General features: G+C 44.5%; 1 protein-coding gene across 1 annotated transcript in view; it reads left to right on the top strand.

Moving 5' to 3' along the window:
* The window catches only part of nt5dc1 (5'-nucleotidase domain containing 1), an 88,566-nt gene that overhangs the window by 42,520 nt on the left and 21,049 nt on the right, over window positions 1-24,997 (top strand). Inside the window, exons 7-9 of the mRNA XM_080743965.1 lie at window positions 6,452-6,626; window positions 15,960-16,057; window positions 24,145-24,266. Of these exons, the coding sequence (XP_080600091.1) occupies window positions 6,452-6,626; window positions 15,960-16,057; window positions 24,145-24,266 (395 nt within the window). The remainder of the gene's footprint in view (window positions 1-6,451; window positions 6,627-15,959; window positions 16,058-24,144; window positions 24,267-24,997) is intronic.

The raw sequence follows: 24,997 nt of genomic DNA, 5'->3' as shown, positions 1-24,997 counted from the left end.
CAGGGTAAACATCTTGCCTGATGAATACGTGCCACTCATCTGCTCCCTGCCTTGTTTTCCTAATCCCTCTCTTCTCCTTCTCGCCACAGAAGCAATGCTAGCTTCTCATATTGCCGCTGTCGGCTGCAAACCTCATATCAGGGACGTGCTGGCCATTGGGAAAAGTGGGACAACTCCTGAGCGGCTGGTTCATTCCCGGCCGTTCCAGGCCCGCCATTAGGAAAAAAATACAAATAAAATGTCGGCCTTCGTTCCATTTTGGGGGCTGGGCGGCCAACAAAGTAAATCGTCTCTGTCGGGCAGAAACCTTGTATCCCCCAAGTTTCAAATTTGTATATTTTTTTTCGCAAAGCAAAGCCCTGCTTCATCATACAAGGCTGTCGCACAAAAGTAGTGAAAACAGCAGATCTACGAGCACACAACGCCTCGCACCGCGAGGCGTTGTGTGCTTGTAGATCGGCTGTTTTCACTAGTTTAAATAATTTTTTAAATGATAAATATAAAACAAACGGTTTTGGACATACAAGGTTTCCACCCGACAACGACAAAATATAACTCATGTAATTGGCCCACTGGCTTGTCACTTGTCATGATCTGAAATTCAAATCCAATGAGGGCCTCTCCAACTCTTTTTCCCGGGCTGAATCAGGGGCCCAGCACGTCCCTGCCTCATATTACTTTTCTGCGACACTCTTGTATGAAGCAGGGCTTTCATTTACGAAAAAAAAACGTTGAAATCTTGGAGGTACGAGGTTTCTGCCCAACACAGCGACTATATATTGAGCACATTCTTTGGCGAATTGGCACAAGTGCAAAATCCGTTCCCAGGTAGGGCCCAGCTATGATGTTATGATAAGATTATACAGTAAATGTCGCCACGTTTAATATTCAGCCCGTGCCTCTCATCATCAGGAGTGCTGCTGAGAAGCCAATGATTTTTGTAATCGGTTTAGTGGAAGAGTATGTATTATGGGGGGATTTAAATGAGTAATAAAGTGGTAGCACCTTGCTTAGCATGCACATTTGTTGACACTTTTCAGCTAGATGAGCTTTCATCAGATATTAATATGTTTAATAATTAATTAATGTAATAATAATCACCAAATAGCAGCGAGATTGTGATTCTAGAATCACATGGGAGCGTCAGCTTGCTTCGTTCATTTGGATTACCAGGCTAATGCCCGCTGTTGAATGCATACCCCTCCGGTTATGCAGTACCCGTTGATCTCCATACATGGGCATAAAAGGGACACAGGCAGACTTTCAGACAGACAGACAGATACAGTCAGAGATCTCTCTACGGTATGGGCATTAATTGGGACTCAGAAGGATGCAAAGGTTTGGGGATATGTGGTTCTGGACAACCGCTGGTCCCACTCATCTTCCACAACACATCCTCAGGTCCTCTGCCATACACAGACGGTGCTATGCAGTACACCCACACATCAAATTCTGTGCATTTAAATATAGATTATTAATTGGTTTTTCAGAATTACAAAGCTTTGCTGGGAACACCAGCTCAAGAGGCATGTTCTGTGATGGACTGGTGGGTTGTGTAACAAAGATCAGAAGACGCGCACCACATTTAGCTCCATACAGCCTGGGCCGCATGCTGCAGCGCTCTGTGAGGCTGGGTCTCACAGGATGTAGGAAGAAGCAGCTCGAGGGGCCTTTGAAGAGCAGGCAACCCATCTCCAGTGCTTCGAAAGTGAGGAACATGACCCCAAGGTGCCCGTACCCCCTATACCAGTGTTTATCAAACTTTTACATTTCAAGGGCGTCCGCTGGCCTACTGGTCTAGGCGCATACCACATAGGCATTGCCACATACTAGGCATTGATGCCTGACGGCGTCACCGATCCAGACCACCTTTGCCGCATGTCACTCCCCTACTCTCAGTCTGACTGAGAGTACTGTCTGTCTACTGTCCTATCAAATAAAGGCATCCCCTTAACTCTGACAGTATACAAATGGTAACGGGTCCATTTGGTTCCATTTGTACACTGTCCATTTAGACCCCCATAGAGGAACCCACAGAGTGCCTGAAATCCACTTTGAGAAACACTGCCCTATACTGTACTTACAGACGGAGAGCTGGAGGTGAAGAAAAATAGAGGAAATAATACTTATGGGGTACCACATACTTGACCCCAAGGTCCCAGATTTCCTACCCAAATGATGTATTTTTTAGATTGTCAGTGTAAAAATGAAAAATCTACAGTATGCTATGCTTGTGTAGAGCTCAACCTAAAGGCAAAAAAGTCTAATATCTCCCCTGGCCAAGGATGGACTCCCTCTTGGCTTAGCGGTAAACCAGATGTTTGGTTTCTCACCCGGGAGAACCAGGTTCGAATCTTGGGTGTTCTGTTGGTGTCGTGACCCGGATCAGGTTTCCCATAGCAGAGTTGAAGCTGAGGGGGAGATTCCCTCTTGACCAAGCAGTATGCTTGGATTCCATGCGGGAGATCCGGGTTTGAATCTCAGATGTTATACTTGCATGTCATGATGCTGGCCTTGTTAATGTTAATATTTACATATTTGTCTGTGTGTTATCAACAAACCCACGGTATGGCTTGCGCGTCAGCTGTACCCCACGGGCGCTTGCGGCCACCAGTATGTTATATCAGCCGACGGGCAGTGCAGATGAGACGAGAGCATAGTAGTGCTTCCCCATTACGTGAAGTCAATACTCTAAAAATATTATTATCTACCTATTAAAAGAGTTTTAAATCCTTTTCTTTATAGAGACTGGAAATTGGTCAGTTGAGATGGAAAAAATGGAGCAGAAGCATGGAGGGGGTGGGCATGACGCTGCTGGATTATGTTGTGTTTGTGGTGAACGCTGAATATTGTGTTTTCAGAGAGATGCAAGGCTCATTGTTTATGGGATTTTGTGTAATGAAATGATTTAATGTATTGCACTCTGGCTAAGCCTTTCCACCACACAGTGAACAAGAGTTGACAGAGTCTTCCAGAGTTGGCCTACCGCCCCCTCATGCCTGAGTTAGACGCTGCAAACCGGTGTCACTGTCCCACCACAGATCTACAAGCTCATAAATTGCAGATCATCTACAAGCTCAAAAATAGCAGATCCACAAGCTCACAATGCAACGCGCTGCAACGCATTGTGAGCTTGTGAATCTGCTATTTATTTCGTACTCGCAACACTGGCATGCAAATAAGTACACTAGTATAATTCCGGCTTGAGTATGCAGAGGTCTGCAGTATGGTTCTGCTGTGATGAAAGCCACTTGGCTGGCTGTCTGCTGGTGTGAAGCTCTGTCTCATACATCCTATAAGCCAGCGTGAGACACGCTCTATTCATCCACTTACTGTAGGCCTGTCCACCATATGACTGCCTTAACACGCAAAAGCTGCTGCTCATGGTAAAGATCCTTGGAGCGTCATTGATCACGCTTGGCTCACTCACTCCCTCTAACATCTTGTTTCTGATAGGGAGAAATGGAGAGCATGTGTCCTTTGATGTCTACAAACCCTTTGTTTATTATTCATGTTGGTGTACTGTCTAGGGAGGCCTGTTTTGGGTTCCATCTGGAAACGAACCTCATGCTGTCTATATATTATATATTATTATATATATATATATATATATATATATATTTTTTTTTTTTTTTTCTCAAGAATCATTGTGATTTCACTAGGCTTGCAGAATGGCATCCTCTTTTGGAACACTTTAACTTTATCCTTAGGGTCGTTTCACACTCTAATAAGGAACCCAACTAATTTCGGTTCGGGAGGGCTCCCCGACCCGAAATTATTTAGGTTCGGGGGGAGTTCATCCATACTTTCTTAACGGCTAGTGCCGAAGTCGTTTGTAAATATTGGAGGTCCGTGGCATGACAACGTTAGTGGCCGATACATGAGCGTTGCAGGGCGGATACATATCTGACTGACCCTCGCGCTGCAAGATGAATGACTGGAAGTCCATTGATTGAGTAGCAGCTCCAGCAGGCAGCAGCGCCAGTGACGGGGACACGGGGTCTCTTCCATAGGTCTCTTTCTCTCTCTCTCACTCACTCTCACAAACGCTCGAACTCTGTCGAAAACATTTAATCTACAAGCTCACATAGACGTGCCGCGGCCGCCTCTCTTGCTGCATGCATGTCATCACGCAGTCACAAGTTCTCGTCGTGGAAAACCTATCAACACGGAACATTAGCAAAGTTGTGTCTATGCTTTTCTTTTCTCTTTAAAACGGTCGGCGAGTAGCAAGACATGCACCAAAGCTGTGTGTGTGTGTGTGTGTGTGTGTGTGTGTGTGTGTGTGTGTGTGTGTGTGTGTGTGTGTGTGTGTGTGTGTGTGTGTGTGTGTGTGTGTGTGTGTGTGTGTGTGTGTGTGTGTGTGTGTGTGTGTGTGTGTGTGTGTGTGTGTGTGTGTGCGCGCGCCTGCCTGCCATCACTCTCCAGCCGGAGCGAGACCCAGTTGCACTGTATTCGCTATGAAACACTCAATACACGGCGTCCACAATCATTTGGAAGTCGGCGTGTCTCCCTCACAAACGACCGCTGTTTCCTTGGATTCACAGCCGAGAATATGAACGTGAAGCCGGGCTGAATGAATGAGAAGACACCGCTGAGTACCGAAATTAAGTCGGGAGGTCACAACATTTCGAGGGCTTGGAGCGCAAAGGGCCTAAGTGACATTTTCATTTTTTTCACAGGACAGCTTTCCATTGATTGTAATTATTTAAAGTTGTACCATGTAACTTTTTTTATAAAACAAATCTTAAAATTGTCCTAACTGTTAAATCGCTAAAGTTTTAGAACACCCACTCCGTTATTTTCAGCTTCTGAAGCCTTCTCTTTATATGTTTTCTATGATCCTGGCCGTGGACCGGATTTCGCGCCAAAATGACGTAATCTGCATCATCTGTATACGTTGTGTATACGTTGCCCAATCACATCGCCGATCATGCACACATGGTACACTACCGGCCAATCACAGCTTATCTGCTCTGGTCTCCAGGAAGCGCCTCCGCTTGGCTACAGTGTTTACCATGGTGAAGGATTTTAACCTCTTAATCCACAAATCCTGGCCAGAAAATTACGTTCTACCATGCGTTCTACCCCTCCACGGATTACTATCGGTCGCGGTGGTTTGCGGCGCCGCTCCGGTGGTCCGCGGCGGTGGTCCGCGACGACTCCGGCCAAAAAACGGCCGAAAAAAGCAATACCGCTACTGACCACTAGTTGAACTTACACAGTATAGCTTTAATAAAAATAAATATGTTTAATCAATCTATACTTTAATACAGATTAGGCTTCAATGAATGTATTTTAAATTATACTTTTTTAATGTTGTTTGTAGTTTAATTATTACAATCAATGAAAAACTGTCCTGTGAAAAAAATGAAAATGTCACTTGGGCCCTTTACGCTCCAAGCCCTCGATTTCGGTAGCACCGAGGAGCCGAGTTTAGTCGGTTGACGCCCCCCCGAACCGGGGGAGGCGAACCATATTTGGGTTTGCCTAGTGCCGAACCGAAATTAGTTAGGCTCTTTATTAGAGTGTGAATCGACCCTTATTTGTCTGCCTTCAAATCTTGTCTCTTCCAAATATGACTGACATGGCTATTCATGCAAGGAGTTACAATACAATAGAGAATAATTCATGTATACAATATAATTATGTTATATTACATAATAATATATAATAACATTCTGAGGCTGTAAAAGGTTTATTCTCTGTAGGTGTAGTTATGGCTTATAAAAGTTGAAAACGGTTTAGATTCAGCACATCTGAATTCCATCTGAAAACTAATCTCATCCTGTCGGTAATATTTCTCAAGAATCATTGTGAGTTCACTAAAGGCATCCTCTTTTGGAACACTGGCTTGATCCTTATTTGTCTGCCTTCAAATCTTGTCTCTTCCAAATATATATATAAAAAAAAACGGTTTATATTCATTGCACTCAACTTGGCTTCTTCAGCTTTATTGTCATATCACAGTTTTACAGAAGTGCATAGAAGTAGGAATTCTTTATTGTACAAGCTCCAGCATCCCATCAATTCTATTCAGTTTTATTATAGTGCCTAACCACAACAAGGTGTTTCAAGACACTTTATGGAGCATACACTTTACATAATATAGCATCGTGGAACAATGAGACGTCGGACCAATGCCATGGCACCGGCTCCTTCTAGGGACTGCCCATAAGGTGTACTACAATCTCACTGGTCTTAATCTCCACTGGTACCTCAAAAACACTGTAACATATACCGGTATGTTTTAAAGCAAACATTTTGAACTATTTTTTTTTTTGCTTCTGGGGGTCCCTGGAAAAAAATATTTTGGGGCCAAATACATCTAATTGTGGAGGTCCATGACATGAAAAGGTTTGAGAACAACCACTGATATAGCAAGTGGGTTGAGAATTAAGCCTATACCTGTATATACTGTATGTTCACTTCTGCCTGTGTCTCCACACAGACGACACGGGGACCTACTTCCCCAGCGTGAAGAGGGACCCCGGCAGGTACCTGCAGCCCTGCTCCGACTCGGTGAAGAGCTGGCTGCGCAGCATGAAGAGCGCTGGGAAGGTCCTTCTGCTCATCACCAGTTCTCACAGCGACTACTGCAGGCTCATCTGCGACCACATCCTGGGGTGAGTCTGGCCATGAGAGGAGCCACAAACACACTTGAACCCATAACCCCACTCACATGATGTACAGTATGTATCCATACACCCTGGGAATGAGTGACCCCAGAACCCGCTCCAATGATGTTAACACACCCTGCCTGGGACACAATGATCCCATGAGCCACTCCAATGATGTTCGCTCTGGGAAAGAGTGAACCCAGAACCCACTCAGATTGTGTGCAGCCTGGGAAATGAGTGTCAGCCACAAGGCTTAAGTGTGACAAAGTCACAGATATAAATCACACATCCAGAGAGATGTACAAGTGCGACTTATTCTCACCATGTCTGCTCCCTGTGTTTTCTCCCTCTTAATGGCCGTGAATTACTTTACTTTTAATATTCTATGCCGATGGGACAGTGTGCTTCCCTCTCAGGTTCACCCAGATTACAATGAACTGCTAATTAACATCTAGATAATATAATATGGAAACACCATTTAGTATATACATTATTCTATAATTGTGTATTTAAATCATGTAGTCTATAAATCAAGAGGAATGTCTGGAGTGAGGGGGAAAATATGTGGGTGAGGCGATCTGATTCGGTGGGGAAAAAGAGGGACGTGATGTACTTCCTGAAATGAAGCTTTTTCTTTCTTGTTACGACATAAAGCAACTGCTGCCGCTTTGACTGAAGCAGGAAGGTCTGGTTTGATATTTAACTTAGCTTACCATAAAAGACACACACACAGGATTTATTATAATGTAGCGGTCTGGAAAGTTTCGCAGAGGGACAGCGTATCCACATGCAGACAGTCTCGGTACAGTCCAGGCTCTGCACCCGATCCCCACCTCCCCTCCCCGTCGACTCCCAACATTCCTTGGAGCTCTCACATGCCATCAGTCATTCCTCTCGGTCAAACCCCCCACCAGTTCACTAGAGTCTGCCTAGAGTATTAGCGGCATCGTAGCACACACACGCTATACACACACAGGGGCGTCACAAGGGGAAGGAAAGTGGGACTGAGTTACTAGGGCCCAAAGTGGAGGGGCCCTAGTAACTTTAGCTATTGAAAAATAGCAGATATACAAGCTCACAGCGCGGCACCGAGTGCAATCTTTCAAAATCTTTCAAAAATAGCAGATCAAAAATAGCAGATCTACAAGCTCGCAGCGCGGCACTCGGTGCCGCGCTGTGAGCTTGTATATCTGCTATTTTTCAATAGTTAACATTCATGGGTGGCCTGGCCTGCAGTGAATCCTTGTACCCAGGGCCCAGAATTTGGTGTGACGCCCCTGTACACACACCTCTCGCACCGTCAGTTCAGCTCGCCCTAAACAACAGGCCCGCCTGTCAGCACCATGCGCGGGTACCTGTTATTTCCTACCTTGGCCCTGCGCAGCTTAAATAGCAAACGCTACAGTATGTAGGTTAAAGTGTGCAGAAAGTATTTCTGTCCTAAGCGGGGTTGTCTGCAGCGTTTTCATTGGCCTGCTGTGACTTTGAGTTGACCCAGAGGAGAGGGGTGGTCTGCGTAACGGCCCTCCCTGATTCTCTCGTCAGTCAGTCACTGTCGGGTGGAAACCTTGAACGGACGGTATGTCCCAAACCCTTACTTTTCAGGAAATGGCAAAAAAGAACCTGTGTTAAGGTGGATCCAGTGGATTCCAGTGCAGTTATTATTTAATCACAAGTTCTTCTTAATATTTTACATTGGTTAGTATTTACAAAACCCACAGACAGACTTGACCACTTAAAAAAATTAATAATATTAATAAGTATTAAAATTATAATAATAATAGCACATTATAGCTTGTAGATTGGCTATTTCTGCTCTTTTTGCTCTTCACTCTTGTACAATGAAGTAGTGCATTAATTCATGAAAAAAAAAAAAGCTGTAAAAAGTTTAAATATGTAATACAAGGTCTCTGGTCGACAACCACTCTATGCAGTGTACACTCAGTGATTAGGGCTTATTATTCCTGTCTAAACCCTGTTACACACTCAATGGAGCAGCGATATGAGCGACATGCACTGTTGGAAGCCGGTGATGTTGCTGTTACACTGGTGAAGCATGGTTTGGTGTGTGATTACTGCTTTGTTAGTCATCACACACATAAGTGTGCATATTTCCCAAGTATTATAGTTATGCTATCTCCTGTACTCTAGTCCACATATTTATTTTTGTTGATGCACAACTATTGCTTGGTTGATAATTTAACTTAAGCATTTGGTTAAATTCATGGGTTTCATTTGTAGTCCTACACGGCCATGTTGAAGACAAACACAGGTGTTTCAATTTGTCTGATTGACATAGAACTAATGTTCTATGCCAATCAGAACAATTCCTAGTTGTTGAATCCCTTTATTAGCCTTGATGGGTTTTTGGGAAACAAATGACTTTATGAAACCTAATCTTACATCGGCACCGTTTTCAGCTAGGCTTTTAAATTATTCAAAAATTAATTAATAAACCATTTAACTGTGGCCACAAAATATACAACAACAATATTAAATGAAATGTGTCAATTCTTCAATTCTTCATTCTTCATTAATTGTAAAATATTATTATAATGAAACAAACCCGGCATCCCTATTTTGGGCATGTCATTATAAGGGCCTTTCTGTGTGGAGTTTGCATGTTCTCCCCATGTCTCTTAGGGTAGATACCCTCACAAAAATATGCAGTAATCCTGGTCTCTATAATTAGCCTCCCCCTGGCCCGCCGGGGCGCCTGATGGAGGGGAAAGGAACTGGTTGGAATAACGTGTTCCTTCCACGCGCTACATCCAAACCGGGGGAAATCCCCCTGTCAGGTGAAAAGAAGCAACTTGGACTACTCATGCATAGAAGGAAGCATGAGGTCAGTCCGTTGTCTCCCCAGGCGTGGCAGAGGGAGAGCAGAGCCCAGAATTACATAGGCAATTGGCACTGGGTGAAAAATGGGTTACAAAATCATGGGATAAAAATTATAAATAAAAAAATTATAGGTGAAAATTATTAAAGATGTTCATGATTTCAAGACCAATTGACAATGGGGCTTAACCCATTAATACTGGGAAAGCAAGCTTGTCCATAATTCTTTGAACATTTCTGAAAGATCTTAAACATTAAACACATGAGTGCTGTTGTGTAACATCTTAAACAACAGAAAAGTTTGGATTTAGACGGCATGTTGTAGAATGGGCTTCGGGGCTCTATGGGTGGTTAAGTGGTTAACATTACGTAGCACTGCTCCACACTGCAGCAGTGCAGGAAGGCAACGGGGCCCAGCGGTGGGTCGTTGGCTCTGGCTGCCAGAGCACAGTCTCATGGGACGTCTGTGGCCCAGACCCCCCCAACAGGGGCGTCACAAGGGGTAGGAAAGTGGGACTGAGTTACTAGGGCCCAAGGCCCAGGTGGCCCTAGTAACTTTAGCTATTGAAAAATAGCAGATCTACAAGCTCACAGCGCGGCACCGAGTGCCGCGCTGCGAGCTTGTAGATCTGCTATTTTTGAAAAGTCGTGGAAATGTGTGCAAATCTTTGAATATGTATTTTTTTAAGCGAACATTTGTAACTCAAATTTAGCTTCTGGGGGATGGTCCCTGGAACTAAATATTTTGAGATGGGGGTCCGTGGCCAAATTCATATCATTTTGGGGGTCCTTGACATGAAAAAGTTTGAGCATCACTGACATGGAAACATAGGTTTCTTGCACACATTTTCACATTTAAAAAAAGAAAAATAGCAGATCTACAAGCTTGCAGCGCGGCACTCGTTGCCGCGCTGTGAGCTTGTATATCTGCTATTTTTCATTCCCACAGTCAATCCTTGTACCCAGGGCCCAGAATTTGGTGTGACGCCCCTGCCCCCCAAGCCCCCCCACACCCTTAGCCATTTCCTGTCAAACAGCGCGCCACCTGGTCATACTGTTGTTTGCCTCCCTCTCTCCCCTGTTCCCTCCCGCTGTTTCCCTGGCCTCCCCCTCCCCTCCCAGCGACATTTGACCCCGCAGCGTGTATCACCTCCCAAGGACGCGCCACGTCACGTCAAAGAGTAGCCCAGCTGCCTTCAGCGTATATGGCTGTGTTTACAAGGTCAGGCGATGCAGATTTATGTTGTGATAGCCCACCAGAGGAAATTGAGGCAGGCTGAATCTTGCCGGGGCTTGTGGCTTGTGGGCACAAGGGCGCTTTGTTCTTAGAAGGGGGATCGACTTGCTTTAGTTGCTTATGAGGGTTCCTGCATGATGGGCTATTGTTTTTTTTCTGTCCCCATACGCAGGAAGACTGAGGCTTCGTCACCCAGCTTCAGGCCAAAACGCTCTGGATTTAGTATAGTACTAAATAAGACAAAAACGCCATTCAATCTGAAAAAGTCCAGAATAGCTGCTCAAAATGTTACTTGTACAAATGTACATACAGTAGATAGATGATTGAAATAGTGGAAAAAGTGTATATTTTGTCCTTCTGTGTAAATTGTATACAACGATACCACCCACCTTAGGTGGTATCTCGCTTTTTCGAACGCTCATCATTTCGACAACGGAGCGTCGGCAGGTATCGCTACTCACCCCGCGGAGGTTAGGGTTAGGTTTGGTTGTCGAAAAGATGACTTGTAGAAATAGCGACACGCTCCCCTTATTCTGCACATTCCCCGTTGCTTCTAAAGATACCACTATACCTGCCCTAAGAGGTTTTACCATACCTGCTGTTCTACATGTACTTTTAACTTTTATCTTTTATCTATACTTTTCTTGTTTTTTACTTCATTAGATTTATTATTATTATTGTTGTACAGTCTTTGTGTCCCACCAACATTCTGTTCCACCAACACCTGTATGAGTGAGTGACACATAAAACCCGGCCCTCTTGATCTATTGATATGGATAGCTCTTGATCTCGACATGTCTCAGCACCTCAACCTTGATATGAAAGAGTACTCTGCCACTTCCTGTATTATTATCACTATTAAATATCAAGACGCCGTCGCTTTAGTTTCATATCAATCAAGCTCTTCCCGGCGTCCACACATAACATAAACACATGACATTAAAGGTATATTCAGTAATTGTATTTCATTCAAATAAAAATATAATTGGTACATTTTCCATTCATTCTCCTCACTAGAATGTGTGCTGACCAAGTTACTATGAAAACCTCCGCCAGCTGTCTGTCAGTCAGTCCCTCCATCAGTCAGTCTGTCCGTCACGTCACACTTTTGGCCCTACTCTTATCTCCGGTACTGTTGCCCCTATACATGCCAAACTTTGCACACACACTCCTTGGCTGGCAAAACGCAACCTCCGCCCCTGATTTCTCACATGCCCCTCTTCTAGCGCCACCATGAGGTTGCTTTATGCAGACAACATATGCGACCTGACGGTCGCTTATCTCCCGATTAGGGAGTCTTACTGGTAGCTAATACTACTACTGCTACTACTACTAAATGTATATGTCCCAAGGGAGCGTTATACCGAAACGAAGAAATACACACACACACACACACGCACGCACATGTGTGCATACACACACACACGCGCGCGTGTGCCCGCCCGTGCACATGTTGTGTGAGAACAACAGGGCCTCGCATCCAGGGCATTAGGTAGTAGAAAAAATGAAAACAAATAAACATTGTTTTGTTTTGTCCTGTACTACTCCTCCCCTTCTTGCCATTGGGAAAGTCCCGCTCTCCCTTCTTGTGAGATGAGAGCCGAGGCTATCCCTCGGGTCCTCTGGGTGTGCTGACTGGGCAGGCTGGGGGCCAGTGACAGTCATCTGTCAGAAGTAACGTACCAAAGCCAGAGCTGTCTAACAAGCCTCCTCCAGCCACAGCTGCTGTCCTAATGTCCAGATTTATTACGAGATGGAGCGTGTTGCCTGACGTTTCGATGCCATCCATTGAACGAGGACCTGAACAGGTTTTGATTGAATGGGAAGTGGTCCAGAAGGATACCATAACTCAGTGGTTCTGTCCCCAAATTATTTGGGGGGGTCCCCAGATGATTAACTTAATGTGAAACATTGTTTTCTCACTCAACAGTAAACAGACCGACATAAAGTTTATGTGTATAGAGGGTATCTATCTGCACATTTCTAAAGTGACAATTTAAGGAATTTTTAATACATCTAAAATGACAAATTAATCATTGGGTCCCCAGTTGAAATATGATTATTTTGGGGGTCCCGGCCTGAAAAGGTTGAGAACCACTGCCCTAACTCATTAAAACTGGGAAAGCATCTGTGTCACTTTGGCTAATCAAAAAATAGTACTGTACAAGCTCATAGCGCATCACTTTGTGCCGCGCTGAGCTTGTAGAGCTGCTATTTTTGAAAAATCATGAATATTTGTGCATCTACAAGATCACAACACGTCGTGTCTGCTGTTTCTGAAGTGATTTGATGTACTGTAGAGGGAAACAAGAGCAGACCAAGTAACTCTAATTAGTCTAGTGGGTTTAAGTTGAAGCAAAGACATCAGATAACATGACTCGACATTCTCTTCTTCCCTCAAGCCAGCACGTTTGCTTTGTTTAGTTTTGTTTAGTTGAAGATTTATCACTCTTCCTTCTTGACTTTGATAGCTTTTTTGGTCTCTACATGCATAGCAGTTATCTACTAGAATACACAGTGATGTATTCATGTGTAACTCTGTGGGTGTCTCGGAGTTAAAGCACTCTTTGGTAGAGGAATTGGGTGTGTTACTGTATACTGTATATATCGTCGTTGTTGGGTGGAAACCTTGTATGTCCAAGACCGTTCGTTTTGTATATATCATTTTAAAAATGAACTAAACTAGTGAAAACAGCTGATCTACAAGCACACAACGCCTCGCACCGCGAGGCGTTGTGTGCTTGTAGATCGGCTGTTTTCACTACTTTCGTGCGACAGCCTTGTATGCTGCAAGCAGGGCTTTACTTGGTGAAAAAAACGTACACATTTGAAACTTTGAGATATGAGGTTTCTGCCCGACAGCGACGATATGTGTCTTTTCTTGCATGTGTCTATCTTGCCTATCATGCCATGATGTAACTCCAAAAATTGGTAATATCTTCAATAGTTGCTCCATTGATTTAAAATGTGATTATTCAAAATAGCCATTTCATTTGTTTCTGTTTGACTTCAGTGGATTCAGTGTGGAGCCACAGATCTGGATTCAGATCTTCAAATAGTCAAATCAAATTGACAGAGTATTATTATGCCCTCAGGCGCCTGCAGCTTGTGCAGAATGCTGCAGCACGCCTCCTCACTGGAAAGAAAAAGCGGGATCACATTACACCTATTCTTGCTTCTCTTCTTTGGCTCCCTGTCCGTTTTAGAATTGATTTCAAAATGTTATTGTTTGTTTTTAAAGCTCAAAATGGTCTGGCCCCCTCGTATTTATGCGAGCTCATTCTACCATACGTCCCAGCCAGACCTTTAAATGTTAAATGGTGCATTTATATAGCGCTTTTATCCAAGGCGATTTACATAGATTGTGCATTACATTCACCCACACATTCTTACACCGGTGGCGGAGGAAACCATGCAAGGCTCCAACCTACTCACCGGGAGCAATTAGGGGTTCAGAGTCTTGCTCAAGGACTCTTCGACATTAACTCAGGGGGAGCCCGGATTCGAACTGGGAACCCTTCGGGAACCCTTTGTGCTCTAATAATGGTTTCTCTACCCCTGAGCTATGCCGCCTCTTTGAGGTCGGCTGACCAGCGGCTCTTGATTGAGCCTGGTGCCTCCTGTAGGACCAGAGGTGACCGAGCTTTTGCTGTGGCCGGTCCCAGGTTATGGAGTTCCCTGCCTTTTAACATTCGCTGTGCTCAGTCCCTTGGTGTTTTTAAATCTTTATTAAAGACCCATATTTTCTCCCTAGCTTTTAACACTGTTTGACCACTGAAGCCATGTATTTTCTTCTTTTTAGTTCCAATTTACTGTTATGGTGTATTTCTCTTTGTTTTATTGCTGTGTTTTCTTTTCTTGTTTTAAATGTATACTTGTTCAGCACTTTGGTTCAATCTAGGTTGTTGTAAATGTGCTATATAAATAAAGTTTGATTTGATTATCCACTTTGAGACTTGCATCACTATGCAATCTAAGTCAAAAAAGAGGCTGTTTTGGATGATCCATTTTTAATCAACAGAATACCTATTGAAAATATCTCACCAATAGGAAAGGAAAGGAAAGTGATTCATTCTCCCCACGTGGCGATGAGAGGAGACAACTGGTCCAGGTGGGCACCACAAGATGCAACGTCAAGACATCTGCGTTGTGTTACTCACCTACTACAGTACACAGTTAACTAGTGCACAATCCCCACCCTGCACACTGTAAAATCCACACTGTGTTACAGTAGTTTAGCTTTGATGCTGAACAACAAAGCCTGCTATGGGTGTGCTGCATCTGTCTCAATGTTAACGTTATTAGGCCTCTTGCATTCCTCACCTCAACCCTCTCTACCTTCTCTACTCACCTCAGTTAAACAACCCTCTCTAGACTTTCTACTCATCTTTAGACTTGCACACGTTACATAAGGGCATTTGGGTGCTGTCCAAGCATTTTCCTTTGACGTTGTGGTTCCCAAACATTTTTGGAAAAGAAAGGAAATGAATCCGTCTACCCAAACAGAGTGTATTATGCTACCCCACGGAACACCTTCAAGGACTCTTGGGTGTTCCTGCACCCCACTTTGAGAACTATTTGGGCATATTTGTCTACCCCTTTTTTCCCCCAATGTAGTCGTTATGCCAATTGATTCCTCCCCCCACACACATGTCTGTGTTGTCACTGCTGTTGTATCCTTCTGAATCACCTACCCAGTGAGGAGCCCCCACCAGGAGGACGTAGAGCCTTCGTCCTACCCCTCCTGCCCTTCTGACTGGTGCCGCCCCAGCCTGTAGGAATATGTGCAGTGACAAACCCTCTCTGCCCGGCTTCCCTACACCGAACGGCCGGATGCACCCCGGTGTATTCGAGGCCACAACCTCCGCAGTGGTGGGCAAACACTTTACCACTGCACCAGCCCAGCACAAAAAGGAATTGCCAACACGTTGTGAGCTTTTACATTTGGTTGGCTATTGTTGCAATTTGTTGTATAACAAAGTGTATTGGTTTGAAATAGCTATCTACCCGTGGTGATATTAAGCATTATGGAACGGTTCTCATCAAACAAAGATATCAGCTGTGCTGGTCACAAAAAAAGCTGCCGGCTCGCTATCATTGTTTTCGTAGGCGATGCCTTATCGTGATTATCGGCACTTCTGAGCTTCCTACGGAACCCGCCTACGGCTCGTTCCTGCAGTAACGCAGGCGTGCCGATATTCACGATAACACACACCCTCTCGTGTAATATTGCTTAATATAGCAATGTTTATTTCTCGTTACAGAAAGGACTTTGAGGAGCTCTTCGACATCATCATCACAAACGCCCTCAAGCCTGGCTTCTTCTCCCTGGTTCCTCAGCAGAGACCCTTCAGAACCCTGGGTGAGTCCGTCTTAAACCCTTTAGAAGCCTAGGTGAGTCTGTCTTAAACCCTTTAGAAGCCTAGGTGAGTCCGTCTTAAACCCTTTAAACTCCTAGGTGAGTCCGTCTTAAACCCTTTAGAAGCCTAGGTGTAAGCAATTTACCCCGAGTGAGAGGACATTATGCTCTCATAATGTCCGCAGTGAGGGTGTTATCGGACGAGGCGCAGCCGAGTCCGATAACACCCTCACTCAGGACATTATGAGAGCATAATGTCCGACCCCGAGTGGTAAATAGCTTTTCTACCACTTTTTCCCGTATACATGAAAGAAAACACATAGTTGTAACTTGCAAGGATCTTAAGTTACAATCATTATTGCCTATAAAACTTCCGCGAGACAGCAGATAGTTCCACAAACAACATCTTCTACTCACCAACAGATGGCGCCAACTCCATACTAATCCATGCGTCTAGCTTACAGCTAAGCTAACGTCAGTTAGAAGTACCGTTCCGGCCGTAAATAGAGGCTGTTCGCTTCCAGAAAGGCATAGGTTCAGAGAAAAGGGGCTTTAAAGTTGGCGGATTGCATTGGATCCAAATAAATCGGCGACTATAGCATGCACGTTAGTAAACATAGGACCGTTGCCACCGTCATTTGTTGGTTGGGGGAAAGGTGTTCCGACTACCTCCTGAAGTCCCCGGATGTACACTGAGGTGCATTGATCTCGGACAAGTCCTCATACAACTTTGCGGCAGTTGTTTTGTCATAACCTCCGGAATTTAGCCAATCAGAATCCAGTATTTGAACACGTGACTAGAAAAAGTGGTAGAAGAGTCCATCTTTACCTTTAACTGAACTGCCCAGAGCTGTGTGGTAGCGTGTAACAGTACGGCATGGTATTTTATCAGTTACAGGTGTGAGGAATTAAACCAATATCCAATACCCAACATGCTTTCAATTAAAGACACATGATGAGTGGCAAATTTGCAAACACCACATGAACCCATAAATAGGCGTACATTCGGAGAAAATCGGCCGTCAAAATAGCAGATCTACAAGGTAAGGGATGGGGCAATACAGACACGTGGGAAAACATCACAATCAAAGTGGCTTAGAAGTCACTTTTATTTCCCCAGAAACTTTTTGCTAGATATTTGTGCTGATGCTCTGTAACTACTGTATGTTGTACCTGTCCAAGTATCCTCCACTCAGGGATTACTTGTAAAGCCTCGATCAGAGTCGGCTCCGCGGTGGAAGACTATCCACCGCGGTGTAGTCTTTTTGAGTCATGAAACTACAACGTTACGTCATTCCTCGCGGTGAAGAGCTTTCCACCGCGAGTCCCAACACATCTCTCTGTTTTTACTTTCAGACAGATAGGCTCTTCACCCCGTTCACTGATTGGTCGACCTGGACCAGTCAGTCACGGTGAATAGGACTTCACCGTGACTGACTATGATGGCCTTCACTTATTTTCTGACTTGAGGTGGAAAGCTTTCCACCTAAAATCTGCGGTGGATAGCTCTTCACCGCGGACTCTGATCGAGGCTTTATGGGACGTTCCAGAGGGAACTCAGTGACAAGTCTGTGTCTCACAAGGCGGGTATCACCTCACGTTGTTAGCTTGTGAATCAGCTATTTTCACTACTTCTTAAATATTTGTTTTCTAATTTATGGAATTTCTTCAGAAAATCATTCAATTATAATTTTTTATATGTTTTGAAATAATAATTAAAAACAAAATGTAGGAAACAAAAATGAAGCCTCGCAGATAGAAGGTCCCGGGTAAGATTCCCGCCGGGGAATCTGTGGCTGCTGGAGGCGTGTTCTCTCCTCCGCGTCCTCACTCCTCACAGTGCCCACACCCTAGGTGGAGTTGGCGAAAGGGCCTTTCTTTGGGGAGTTTGCATGTTCTCTCCGTGTCCCATAGGCTAGGTATCCTCACAAAAAACATGCAGTAATCCTGGTCTCTATACTGTCTCCCCCTGGTCAACTGATGGAAGGGAAAGGAACTGGTTGGAATAACGTGTTGCCCTACCGGAGAAACTCTCCCTGTCAGGTGATAAGAAGTGGCTTGTCACTCCTCATGCACTAAAGGGAGCATGAGCTCAGTTCGGCACTCTCCCCAGGTTGGCAGAGGGAGAGTAGCGCCCAGGATTACAGCTTAGGAAACTGACACTGGGTTACAAAATAATGGTATAAAAGTTACATAGTGTAACTTTAACCACTTTTGACGTAGTGTCCTTATTTGGGGGCATGGCATTATATGTGAAATAATCTAAGATTTACAAAACACGACACTGACGATTTTACAGTGTAGATCGCGGTCCCAAAGAATCAAAAGGGTATCAAATGGGGGTCTGTGTGGCCTAATGGATATCAAACTGATACTGATCTTGAAGATCAGACGGTTGAGAATGTCTGGTATTGGATCACACAGTGCTGAAGGTGTGCTCTAGCAGTGGCAGCACACTGGAATGCTCTCCACTTCTCCCTCATCTGGTCTTTGTTGCTGCCAGGAATAACACTGGTGGGATTCGTTAAGTGTGAAGACACAGTGATCCAGTCTCCAAACTATTTCTCTCTCTCTCTCTTGCTCCCCCTCCGTCTTGCCACGTTGGCCGAAATAGAATCAGAACGTACTCTTCCTCTGGCGTGTGTGTGTGTAGAGTATTAGCCACTCCTTTTGTATTTGAGAACATTACTTACTTTTTCCACAACCCAGAGTTGTTATTCTTCTCAATGCTGCTGCTGAGTAATGCAACGCTGTTAGCTCGTTGAGCACGCCCGCTTTGACACTTGTATGTGACCGGGGCAGGGGCGTCACAAGGGGGGGTGGGGAGTGGGACTGAGTTACCAGGGCCCAAGTTGGAGGGGGCTAGTCCCGTTTGGCCGGTGTAGCGATAGGGCGGTGTAGCGATAAGGCGGTCCATTAATGCGTTTATCGTGCGCTTGAATATAACGATTGCATTCACCACGGCTTCGTAACTCGCGCGGCGCTCCGCCGGGCCGCGCGGCCCGCTCTTCGCGGGCTTGGGCGCGAAGAGCAGGACCAAGGTCCGCTGGCCTTCGCGCCGCTTGCAATGTCGTGGACAATAACTCCGTTCGTACATTTGCCCCTGTTAGTCCACTTCGCCGTCGCTACACCGCCCTATCGCTACACCGGCCAAACAGGATTTTCCCGTTGGAGGGGCCTTAATTATTGTATACTTTAGATTTTGGAAAAATAGCAGATATACAAGCTCACAGTCATGCTGTGACATGAAAGAATGTGTGCAAATCTTTGAATATTATGTATTTTTTAAGCAAACATTTGTAACTCAAATTTCACTTATGGGAGGTCCCTGGAAGTAAATATTTTGAGATGGGGGGGTCCGTGGCCAAATACATAATCATTCTGGGGGTCCTTCACATGAAAGGGTTTGAGCACCACTGACATAGAAACATACGTTTTTCAAAAAAAACCTTCAAAGACTTTCACGATTTTTCAAAAATAGCAGATCTACAAGCTCGCAGCGCGGCACTCGGTGCCGCGCTGCGAGCTTGTATATCTGCTATTTTTCAATAGTTAAAGCACAAAATAACGCATGGAATCCTCGTACCCAGGGCCCAGAATTTGGTGCGACACCCCTGGATCGGGGTGAGTGAAGAGTCCCCTCTCATCAGCTTTGATTCCTAAGAGAGTGTTGATTTATAAGGCTTCTGATGAAGTTATTACTACCACGGGTTAGGCCTAGCTTGCAGTTATACTTCAACAATGTGTGCTTTGGGATTATGTGAGCTTTGGGATCTACAGTGTGTTACAGTATTATTGCTTGAACTGCCAGTTGATAGACAAACCCACAGGATTGTTTAAGTTTGTGCAGTACTTGCCAAGTACTATATCGGTAGTATTATGTTGCTTTCTGGGCTCCACGACCAAGCTTGAGCTTAACCATTTAAACCCTTTATAAGTATATTATAAAGGATAAAGTCCTACTATTTTTCACATACATTGCTGTATGCAAAATCTGTTCTCTCTTGGAGCGGTGAGCCGCAGCCGTGCCACGCTCTGGAATCATTTGTGTTGATCCAACCCTGGATGCTGAGAGCCAGGCAGGGAGGCATCGGGTCCCATTTTTACAGTCTTTGGTATAACCCAGCCCGGGGATTGAACCCCAACCTCCCAGGAGAAACCAGTAAGACTCCCTAATCGGGAGATGAGAGACCAACCGTCAGGTTGCATATACACACTTTAAAGGCAATCGTAGCGAATCAGGAGGGAATATGGGAAATGGGACAGATTCATGTTGATGACATGACTTTAGAGATACTGTGTACCGCTTTGCGTGATTTTTGGCCAAAATCTGTAGGAGCAGTGTCCAAAAATGTGTTTTGCAATAATCGGCCTGATGGTGGCGCTAAATGGGACAGATGCATGTTGATGACATGATTGTAGAGATACTGTGTATCGCTTTGCGTGATTTTAGGCCAAAATCTGTAGGAGCAGTGTCCAAAAATGTGTTTTGCAATAATCGGCCTGATGGTGGCGCTAAATGAGACAGATTCATGTTGATGACATGACTTTAGAGATGCTGTGTACCAGAGAGAGAGTAAGGAGTGCATCTGTTTGGCTATGGAGTAAAACTCTCCCCAACCTCCCAGTCTTACACGGATGTTGGAGACCCACCACGTTGCGAACTTGTAGATCAGCTATTCTTCACTGATATGCTTCGTAATATGCTACAACTACAATGAGTGAGCATGAGAGATGCAGGAGACTGTCGTAGGTTTCACTCTTACTGCTGTTGCTGCTATGACACTTGAATTTCCCCCCAGGGATCAATAAAGGTTTATCTTACAGTATTTTATTATCTTATCAGAGAAAAGGTATTTAGATAATTAGTTCTTGGCTTATACAGTGGCTCACACTGCAGCCTTTTGTTAGTTGTTCCAATGCAGCAGCCATTTGTTCAGATGATGCCAGCGCTCTCTAAATATTGGCCTCATGCTTGCAGACCTAATTTGATTACAGTACCGCAGCTCTACAGATTGTGAAAGGTGTTTCCAAACATCCTTTCAGAAGCTCGGTTCAAAGTTATTCTGGTTCGAGGAGACCTCATACTGTAACATTCACTTGCTGCAGTGGCTTGGGAGGTAGAGTGGCTTATTGGAAACCCAAAGGTTCCGGGTTCGATCCCTAGCTGGCTCCTCCTGAATTTGTTTCAAAGTGAACCCCCTAACTGCTTCCAGAATGCCCCTAGGTGGCAACCCTCTGCTCCTGATACTTAGGATGGATCAAATGCAGAGGACTCTTTTCCCTATGGGGATCATGGCAAGTTACCAAAAATTCCTCTATCTCGCAAGCTCCAGTTTCCTCATAGCTGTGTGTGTGTGTGTGTGTGTGTGTGTGTGTGTGTGTGTGTGTGTGTGTGTGTGTGTGTGTGTGTGTGTGTGTGTGTGTGTGTGTGTGTGTGTGTGTGTGTGTGTGTGTGTGTGTGTGTGTGTGTGTGCGCGTGTGCGTGTGTGTGCGTGCGTGCATGTGCACACATGTGCACACGTGCGAACACGTGTTCAAATGCGCCAGCACTGTTCTTTCACTCTCTTCTGTCTATTTTCAACGTGGGACTTAGACACTCCTAACCACTTAAACCATATTTTATACTTTGTCATATGGCGGTGTTGCGTGAAAATGGTAGTTTTTGGAAAACACTTTTGGATGCTCAAAATGGGGACTCTGGTTGAAAGTGAGTCATTTTCACAAATGAAAGTGGAGGATGCTTTCTTCTCTCTCCACCCCCTAGGCCCTACTGCTGTGCCAATCAGTCCTAAACATCACCCTTAACTTCTTCTGTCCAGAATAAGCAATTCCCCACTTCAAAGAGGGAGGGAGTTGCAGGCTTCCTAGATAATGGCCAAACACAAGATAGCAGCACATGTAAAGGTCAGGGCAGTAGCCAAACTCAACATGGATCACTTCATGTGCTGCTGTAAAGATACATTCTTAACACATTGACTGCGGGGGCCGTCAGTTTAGCTATTCACTGGGGAGAAGGTACCCGTACTTCTAGAGATGCTACTGCTTTGTACTGTTTACAGTTTACAGTTTGGGCATTTAGCAGACGCTTTTAATCCAAAGCAACTTACAATAAGCAGATAATGCATCACTATAATAAACAAGATAATATGTCAAAACATCAGCAACAATATGACAAATGCATATGAATATCAGTCTAAAAAACAATATAATCAATACAATATAATAATTAATACAATATAATACAATAAAATCAATCTAAAAAACAATATAATCAGTAAAGAAAAAAAAAGGTTCTAATAAAATAAAAAATAAAAAATCTAACTAGCTTCATGTATGGTCATTGAGTGTTTCAGTAGTGCTATGGGTTTAGTGGAGTCTGAAAAGGTGAGTCTTCAGCCCACGGCAAAAGCTAGCGAGTGAGTCCGTTGTTCTAAATGCGACAGGGAGTTTATTCCACAGCTTGAGGGCCATGAGGGCAAACTGTCTCGGACGAGTGGATTTTTGTCCTGGGGTTTTTAGCGAGGGTTCTGTCAACATCCCCCCGCCAAATGTTGCTCCGATTACACTATTCAATAGAATGTTGGATACAGGCCTTGCTTGTGCATAAGTAATGACAAAAAGATAATTTAATCCTAGTCCCATACAGAACAGACACACACACACACACACACACACACACACACACACACACACACACACACACACTTACATAAACATCTCTCCTTTTGTCATGAATGACTTGGTGTGTGGAACAGTAGAATAATAATTTATTCCAGTATGCATTATTCTAGCCGCCACGTTATATTTCACATTCTCTATATCTTTTATATTTACTCGTGTGAATGTTCTATTATTGTTTATGTGCGGAAATCATTTGCTATAAAGACCATGTTCAATAATGTCTCACTTGGGTAATTGTCCCCAAGGTTGTGTTGTGCTTGACTCATAACGTTCGTCTTTGACACGTTGCCTGTAACAGGGAAGGGGGAAATGAGACCAGGAATGAGGCTGGGCCAGAAGATGGGCCCAGTCCATCACTGTGATTTTACTCCCAGTCTGGTTTTCCCCCTTCACTGCTGTGCGTATCAGCGAGCGATAGAGCTTGGTGACAAAAATAAAAAGATATTGCTCTCCATGGAAGTTATGCCAAAATAACAAGTAAAGTGCTAACAGAGCCAGAGTATAAACTCTAATTAGGCTTCCTCCCACCCTTACACTTTAGGTAATTCAAGACCACCGCACACACCCTGACACCTCACATAAACCCACAGACTTGGAGCCATACAAAAATATATGGTTGTTGTCGGGCAGAAACCCTGGACTGTCCAAAACCGTTAAGGAAAAGGGGGGAAAGGAATGAAGAAGTTCTGACGATATTACAGATAATTCATATACGTACAGTACAGTTTACAGTTTACAGTTTAGGCATTTAGCAGACGCTTTTAATCCAAAGCGACTTACAATCAGCAGATAACATCACAATAATAAACAAGATAATATGTCAGTACATCATCAACAATATAACAAATGCAAAAGGATATCTATCTAGAAAAACACCATATAATCAAAGTTCTAAAAAACATAAAAAACAAAACAAATGCTAACTAGCTTCATGTATTCATTGATTTTTCTGTAGTGCTAAGGGTTTAGGTGGAGTCTGAAAAGGTGAGTCTTCAGTCCACGGCGAAGGCTAGCGAGTGAGTCCGTTGTTCTAAGTGCGACAGGGAGTTTATTCCACAACTTGGGGGCCAGGAGGGCAAACTGTCTCGGACGAGTGGATTTTTGCCCTGGAGTTTTTAGCGAGGGTTCTGCCAGTACTGTATAACAATGTGGTATATTACAATAATACCACCCAAATGATCCTATACTGTATCTGCTCCTGTTGTATTTTCTTGTGGGGATGTACTGGTTAGTTCTGTGGTGGCGCGAGGTTAAGTAAGAGGAGGCGGTTGAATGTTCCGGGTTGCCAGAGAGCATGCGGTCATGTCTGCTCCTCCGGTCGACTCTCTTCTTCCAGTAGCAAGCAGCTGGGCTGCGCGTGTGGTTGACCGTGCGGTTTGTTTTCTCTGTCTTTCTCGTCCCGGCAGTGAACGATGTGGAGGAGAGCGAGGGTCTGCCGTCCCTGGAGAAGCCCGGCTGGTACTCGCAGGGCAACTGGCCCCACCTCCACGAGCTGCTCAAGACCATGACCGGCAAACCCCAGCCCGAGGTAACTGTACAGTGAGCTCTTCATCCGTTCTCCCACGCTCAAAGGGTACTGTGTAGCGGAAATGAGAAAAGCACATGCTGGCAGGGGTGTCGCACCAAATTCTGGGCCCTGGATACAAGGATTCACTGCGGGCACTCCCAAGAATGTTCTTCATAGGGGGTGGGGGTTTAAAGAATACATATATTGAGAGATTTGCACACATTTTCACGACTTTTCAAAAATAGCAGATCTACAAGCTTGCAGCACGGCATTCGGTGCTGCGCTGTGAGCTTGTATATCTGCTATTGTTCAATAGCTAAAGTATACAATGATTAAGGCCCCTCCACCCTGGGCCCTAGTAACTCAGTCTCCCCCCCCCCCTTGTGACACCCATGCATGCTGGGCTTTCGTGTTGAGCCGAAAGCCAGACGTCACGGTATGGGAACGTTAGTGTGGAGCTAGCTAACCAAACTGCTTCATGGACAACGGGTACTACAGTCTTTAATTCCTTTAATTCCTCCAAATGCTGCTGTAATCGTGAGATTAGTGAATGACGTTCAAACCAGAGAAGACCATTCCTTGTAAATACCAGTGGCTGAAAAGAGATCAAAGCTTCATTTTGGGAAACTATTTCCTGTTTGCAATGCACTAGGGCAAGTCGAGAAGTCAACTCAATCGACTTCATTACACAAGTCGACTCCCTCCAGAGAAAGTCGAAAGTCGAAGTTGAAAAAAAAGTAATACTTTCTATT

This window comes from Nannobrachium achirus (genome assembly GCF_963921795.1).
Source record: "Nannobrachium achirus genome assembly, chromosome: 16".
NCBI lineage: Eukaryota > Metazoa > Chordata > Actinopteri > Myctophiformes > Myctophidae > Nannobrachium > Nannobrachium achirus.
Note: the sequence above shows the minus strand (reverse complement) of the source record. Positions and strands in the feature narration are given on the sequence as shown.